This window comes from Phoenix dactylifera, chromosome 2, assembly GCF_051530095.1.
Source record: "Phoenix dactylifera cultivar Ajwa chromosome 2, Ajwa_hap1_PhDact_Kaust_v1.1, whole genome shotgun sequence".
Lineage (NCBI taxonomy): Eukaryota > Viridiplantae > Streptophyta > Magnoliopsida > Arecales > Arecaceae > Phoenix > Phoenix dactylifera.
In genome coordinates this window covers 47,341,046-47,348,446 of record NC_143191.1, presented here as the reverse complement: position 1 = coordinate 47,348,446, position 7,401 = coordinate 47,341,046, and the positions used below count along the sequence as shown (strand labels likewise).

Here is a 7,401-nt window from a genome sequence, read left to right as displayed (position 1 = left end):
GCCTGGGCTGGTCTTCGACATGCGCGGCAGGTGCTGCAGGCCAGTTCGATCATTCTGGAGGACGATTTGCCCATGGTTATTGAGTGGATTCGGGAGGGGCCGAGGGGTGAGAGCACGGACCACCCCTGATCTAGGACATAGGGATGGAGTGGCTTTCCAGACCAAGCATGTATTCAGAGAAGCCAAAGGAGCGGCCGACTGGGTGGCTGCCTATGTGGCCCACCACTCAAGGTACACCTTCTGGTCAGGAGAGGGGGAGCTGATAGAGGCACTCCGTGAGCTAGTGTTTTTATTAAGTGTAACTGTGGGCAAGTTTGATAGGAGACTTTTGTAATGGGGTAGAACAATATAATGAAGCAAAAGGATAGATATTGAATAGATATTAGAACATGGTGACCTGGGGGTCAGATCCCTACTCCCACCCGGACGCCCCTCTCCTTGGAGAGGTAGGATTGGTTTGGAGGGTAGAGGTTTATATCTCAAGGTTTGGTTGATCCGTGAAGTATTCGGATCTAGTCCAGATCTCAAAAATCACAATTAATATTAAAGTTAACTTATGAAATTGATTTGTGGACAATTTATATCTAGCTCTCTTTCTTCCAGCGAAACTTATGAGCTTCTTTCAAATGATGGCAGGCTATGATATGTACGAGAGATATATTATTTGTGGACGGAAAACATTTGGCAGCATAATACACTTATATATGAACGAGAAAACCAAGCTTGGCCAATTATTTCATGCAGGTGACATTGAAAAGGGATCCGATTTTAGGCACAGTTAAGTCACCATTGCAATTAGTTAACTCACCATTGCAATAAGATTAGTAAGCTGGTATACAGGCAATATAGCATGGCATAAATTTAAGTAAGTTTGGTACGTAGTTAGTCAATGTTTAAACAATTAATCTAGCCTGGCACACAGTTAAGTCTTCTTGGCACACAATTATGTAAGCTTGGGACACACTTAATCTAGCCTGACACGCAGTTAAATCATCTCGGAACATAGTTAAGTCTTCTCTGCACAGAGTTAAGTCCTTTTTGCACACAGATAAATTTTCTCTGCACATAGTTAAGTTAAGATGGCACAATATTCCAAAAGGTTTGAAATTAGTTAATAAAATATGGTACACACTTAATATAGCTTGGCACATTGTTAATCTATATGTGAACATTTAATTTAGCATATCACAAAGTTAAAAAATTTTGGAACATATTTAATTTAGCTCGGAACACACTTAAATCTTCGCTACATACAGTTAAGTCTTCTCTGTACACAGTTAGGTCTTCTCTGTACATAAATAATTTTTTTTTGCATAGAGTTAAGTTAAGATGGCTCAATATTGCAAAAGGTTTGAAATCAGTTAATAAAATGTCGTACGCACTTAATATAGCTTGGCACAAGGTTAATCTATGTGTGAACACTTAATCTAGCATGGCATAAAGTTAAAAAATCTTTGAACACAATTAATTTAGCTCAAAACACACTTAAAATCTTTTCTACACATAGTTAAGTCTTCTCTGTATATAGTTAAGTCTTTCCTGTATACAGTTAAATTTTCTCTATACACAGTTAAGTTAAGATGACTCAATGTTGCAAAAGGTTTGAAGTCAGTTAATAAAACATGGTATGCACTTTATATAGCTTGGCATATGGTTAATTTATGTGTGAATACTTAATCTAGCATGGCACAAAGTTAAGAAATCTTGAAACATACTTAATTTAGGCCAAAATACACTTAAGTCTTCTATGCACATAGTTAAATCTTCTATGTACATAGTTAATTAGTCTTCTCTAGCACATAGTTAAATGTTATCTGCACACAGTTAAGTTAAGATGGCTCAATGTTGCAAAAAATTTGAAAGCGGGTAATAAAACGTGGTACACACTTAATATAGCTTGGCACATGGTTAATCTACGTGTGAACACTTAATTTACTATGGCATAAAATTAAAAAAATTTGAAACACACTTAATTTATCCGGAACATAGTTAAGTCTTCTCTGCACACAGCTAACTAAGCATTGAACACATGTAAGTCTTCTTTGCACACGCTTATAAAAGATTTGAAAACACTTAATAATACATAATACACACTGAATATAAATTGACACCCAATTAATCAATCCTTGGCACACCATGGCACATAGTTAAAATCCCATAGCACACTATGACACTTAGTTGTGTTCTTATTTTTTTTCATCCGTGTGATTCTCATTCGAAATCCTAGTAAATGTAGTAGAGCTCGCTATTCTATTGTGTCGGTCTTACAGTAGTTATCAAAGATCAGAGATTATTTTTTTTTTTTTGCTACACCGGCAGCTCACACTGAGATTCCTTCAAGTAAGTCAAGGGATCAAATAATATAGGTGTTAGCATTTGGACCATGGACATAGTTTTTGGTGAACCACGTAAAACATGGAAACCAGTGACCGTAGTCCATTTAATCCGCTCAATCACACGCCATCAGGTTGGGTTTTCCCAGCGTTCATGTATCACACAATAACGGGTTAAAATATTTGATGTTACGTGATGCATAAACATTGGTAAATCATTGTTTTTCTATTCGTAAAACAAAAGAAATAATTATTTTTCTTAGACCTATAAATAGAGCCTGCCATTTCTTTTTGTATAGACAAAACATATGTCATGGTTCGTAGCTGTTTTTAAATAGAACAGGCCCATCCAAACTGCCCCCAGCTCTGCCACCAAAATCGAAGTATCAAAAATTTGAAAACCCCCTGCTACCACCGCATCTGAACTTGGGCCGATCCGACCCCTTTCCTTTCTCATCATTATTTAAATATCATTATTCATGAAAGATAAAAAAGCAGAAAAATAAAAGGTATTTTTGTCTCATTATAAAAAAAATAAATATTGTCATTGGATCGGTTGCTATAAAACTAGTCAACAGGGACTAAAAATTAACGCTCGGCCCAAAAATGGACTTATAATTTATAAGTTAGATCGTACTATTTTGGCTTTGGATAGGAACCTAGGAGAGAACGAGGACAATAATTCCAATGCCAGATTGTGGATAAGGCCTGCCGCTCATGTACTAGAATATTTGAATATATTGTAGGCGGTCCCGAATACGGGGCAGCTATGCCATCGCTGTGTGTCGGGTGCCCTTTATCCTCTCATGATGTCAATGTGTAGAAAATGAGCTATGGTACAAACTATTTGGTTCGGGCTGGGATCCCACTTATGTCTGTATGGTAGCTAAGCTATGGGTCTGATCTCAAGAAAATCCCCATTTGTGACATTGCTATGCTGCCTTCTCACTGCCTTCGGGGAGTCACGAAGGTCTAGCTCCAACTAAACCTTTTGGTGTCCAGAATTATTTGCCATCCTGGCCTGAATCCTGGCCTTCCATCGCCATCCAGGGCAAAAAATCTTGGGCAACTAGGAGTGGCTCAAAGTGGGTAAGATGGTGATGTATTGCGATTGGTCCAAACCTTCTAGAAGCAACTTCTTGGGACCAGCCTAGAATACCCTTACATATCTTCGGTTTCAAGATCTTATTCGCACAACGAATATAGATCAATTTGAAGAAGATAGTTAGCTGGCTGCTTCTTGGCCACACCCCTACTTATAGGTACGGAATAATTAATCTAAATTGTTTAGTCGGAAATTGCATACCATTAGCTGATATACGTATGGGAACATGGGCATATGATATTGAATGTCATTTAGGTGAAGGCGTAAAGTTGGCTTGAGCCACAAGAACTTATGCTAAAATAATTAAGGAGCCAGCCCCACAATATGTCGTTGCACTACCTCAGGTGTTAAAAGGCTCATAGATTCTTAATGTTGAACTACTATTGGCATAGTTTCGAATCCGGACCATGGTGCGTGTAAACTTAGAAAAGCATATCAAAGTTGGTGGTTAGGCAGATGCCCCATTGTTCATGGTGTTGCGATGAATTCAGTGGATCAGCCTCATGGCGGAGGTGAGGGTTGCACAAAACGATGTAGGCCTTCCGTGTCACCTTGAGGGAAGGCCATCCAAGCAGGATTTCAGGCAGCAGTGGGGGTGGGGAAATGCAGAATCTAGTTCATGCCACAATGATCTGTATGGAAGGAAAGTTTTGTTGATGCTTACGGCCCATTAGATACTTATGAACATGGGCCTATCTTGGGCCTGCCTAGCTGATGGCAGTCATAACCTTGATCTATCCAGCTTGCCCAAATCTTAACCTCAGTCCCTCTTTCGCCAAATTATTGCTTTTCTTGGGTCAGGCCTTGAGCCTAAATTCTATTTATTTTTAATCGGGCTTTAAGACGGGCCTTTATAAAATTTGATATGTTTTGTGCTCAAGCCTGGTCCATAACTAGCTATGCTCCCAATATACATCAAACAGAGATCAAATCATAGGAGAAGTAGCTTAGATGAGATACTCCGTATGTTCATATTATCAAATTATATTGAGAAATGTACAAAAAATGAAGTTTTTTGTTCAAAAGATACAAGCATGTGGGGTAGGCATTACACTTCATGCATGCCCTCACCACCACCACCCTGGTATTTGTGAGAGAAGCCAAGACAAGAAACATGCACGCAATCACATAGAAACCAAAAAAAAAAAAGAAAAAAGGAATGGAAAGAATTCTGTGTCACATGAAATAACCATTCGCATATCGGTCCCAGTTCCATTGAATCAGTGCTCCAACTTCCATCAATCTGACCCGGTCCTCTCCAAGGTTCTCTCTTTACAGTACCGAAGCTCGAGCGAGACCTGCCTTTCCATCTGGATGTGCCGATAGAAGCTGGCGATAAAAATCTCCGCCCTCCTATCGATATCGTCGCCTGACGATGCGTCACTGGTAGTCCTCGAGATCTCTGACGCCAAGCTAGTAGTCCTGGACACCCCTGAGGCTGAGCTTCTTGTCCTTGAGAGACCAATCGGAGAGCCCACTTGGTGGTAGTCCTCAGCGGCCCCGGTGGTGCACTCGAGAAGCCCTTGCTGGGCCTTAAAGCTTAGCTGGCGACGCCCGGGAGAGAATCCCATGAGAGAAGACACGAACCATCTGTTAGTGTTCAAGGACAACAAGAACTTCACCTTCTGGATTATCCTTCTTAGGCGACCAAGGAATCGAGAGTTCTTAACAGCCATGATTGGTGAGCGCCCGAAGACAAGTATGAACGAGCTTTTGTTTGAGTGATATCAGAGGAAGTGCAAGCTACGTTTGTGGCTTATATAAGAAAGCGAGGTGGAAAGGTCTAGTTGGTACCAATAAGAAGTTACTCGGCTTCGAGAAGTTGCCAGGGTGCTAAGGAAAGAGGCGTGGAGGAGAGGAATTCCACGTTAGATGGCTGCGAGGAATGAAGGAAAGGTGGCTGGAGTCAAATGTTGCCATCTAGGGGCCGAGAACGTCGGTTAACTTTGGGAGCAAGTTAGTCTGAAGCTGGATGTTTTGGTTTAGTTTCTTAGCTGTCTGATGGATGAGATACGTGGAAGGACCACTGCTAGTGATGGCTATGGGTTGGAATTGGCCGGTGGTCAGCGTTTGACGTTGGACTCGGTCTCCAAATCTTGGCCCGGTTTAAGCTTGGTTGACCGAGCCCAACCCAACGCCCCAGTCTGCTCTCTCGGTTTGGGACGCTGATATGGGACACTTGGATAAGAAAGCTGGCGTTGGACACTACGGGACGGAATAGAAATATCCACGATATTACAGCGAAGTTGGCTGCCAGTAGTGAAAGAAAATTCATTTACTTCCTCTAACTGAGTCTGAGTAAATATGTTTCCTCGACAAATTTCCTGGTGCAGCATGAGTATCAGTAGTGCATGTTGCTATGCCCAAATTGCTCGCTCACCAGGTTTGTGTTAGTCATGATCGTAGACATGTTCCCATTAAATTTTCATAAAGATATATTATATAGTTTGTTCATCCATGGATCAGCATATACTCTACCCATATAGGTCTTTGGTTTATTTACATGATCGAGGAGCACTTTATCCTTGAATCAGCTCAAATTCAATTCATATTTTGATAAGCATGATTGTGCTAATTGCATCCAGTGTATTGACTAGGAAAATATTTATTAGATTATAAATATGATGTTAAGCTCTCTGCCAATCATGTCAAACCAAGCAATCCAAACTCTTTGTCAGAACACAATTATTATAAGAAGACGAGGCATTAGCGACGCATTTTAAGTTCTTTACCGATGCTTATAAGCACCGGTAAAAAGCGTCCCGATGCTTTCTAAATATTGCCAAAGCGTCGCCTATGCAAGAATAGAAAATATAATTGCCAATGCTATTTAAAAGCGCCAGTAATTAGCGACGCTTTTAAGGGCCGCTAATTAGCAACGCTTATTACCATCGGTAATTAACTACGCTTTAAATCGCCTCTAATTAGAGGCGAATTAGCGACGCTTTAAAGCGTCCTTAATTACGATTTAGCGATGCTTCAAAGCTTCGCTAATTGGACCGAATCCTGATTTTAAACATGCTTTAAGCGTCGTTATAATAATTTTTTTAAATAATTTTGTTAAAAAAATAAAAAAAATTTAAAACTCTATATACAAATCCAATCACATACACAACAAAATCCATATACACATGTCACAATTAAACATATATTTCAAAATATTCATATTGTCAAATATGATTACATTCATATTGTCAATTTACATTTACAATGTACTTCGAAAAATATAGAAAACATACATATAAAACTCCTAAATAAAAGCTATCGGGGGTCAATGGCACATCATTTCTATGAGCAGATGAAGTATCAAGAACCTATAAAAAAAAATTTTAAGAAGTTAAGAATATGAAAATCATTAAGCTCATTAAAAAAAATATGATACTTATATAAAATTTTTAAGTAAATGCGGTTATTTACTTGAGAACGGACAAACTTATGCAATAAAGATGTAATATAGTCAAGCTGAGCCCTCAAAGATTGTATCTCTGTCTGATGGCTCTGCTTTATCTTCTGTATCTCTGCTTTATCTTCTGTATCTCTGCCTTCAGAATATTAAGCTCTGCAGTGCTACTACTCTGTCTAGCATCTTGAGTATACCTTTCCACTACAGTCAACTAAGTAAGGGTATAAGTCTCATTATTCTCCTTTTCCAATTCTTTTTTCATATCATACAAGTTCCTAGGTTTAGTTTTAATGACAACAGACCAATCTTTATCTGTTGAGTCTTGTAAAAAAAATATTTGTCGAGCTTCAAATGAAAAAAATAAATGAGTTATCTTTCAATAGCACACCAGTATATATATCAACCTTGAAAAATTTATAAGTGTGAAGCCATTTATCTCTTGCCTCAAACTTATAGATGAGTTTATATCCACCCAATTACATCGAAATAATACTACCTTAAAATTTTCATAATAATCCAGCTCATAAATATTTATTAGAAAGCGGCTAGTATATATATTG

The 7,401-nt window shown here is 38.9% G+C and overlaps 1 protein-coding gene across 1 annotated transcript; it reads right to left on the bottom strand.

Moving 5' to 3' along the window:
• Positions 1–4,341: 4,341 nt before the first annotated feature.
• Positions 4,342–5,185, bottom strand: LOC148714864 (uncharacterized). Its single transcript, XM_088716692.2, has one exon. The coding sequence runs from the start codon at positions 5,112–5,114 to the stop codon at positions 4,677–4,679; it is 438 nt and encodes a 145-aa protein (XP_088572818.2). The 5' UTR covers positions 5,115–5,185; the 3' UTR covers positions 4,342–4,676.
• Positions 5,186–7,401: the final 2,216 nt, after the last annotated feature.

Excerpts from the sequence above, each read along its gene's own strand:
- LOC148714864 (XM_088716692.2), bottom strand. The coding sequence starts at position 5,114 with ATGGCTGTTAAGAACTCTCGATTCCTTGGTCGCCTAAGAAGGATAATC.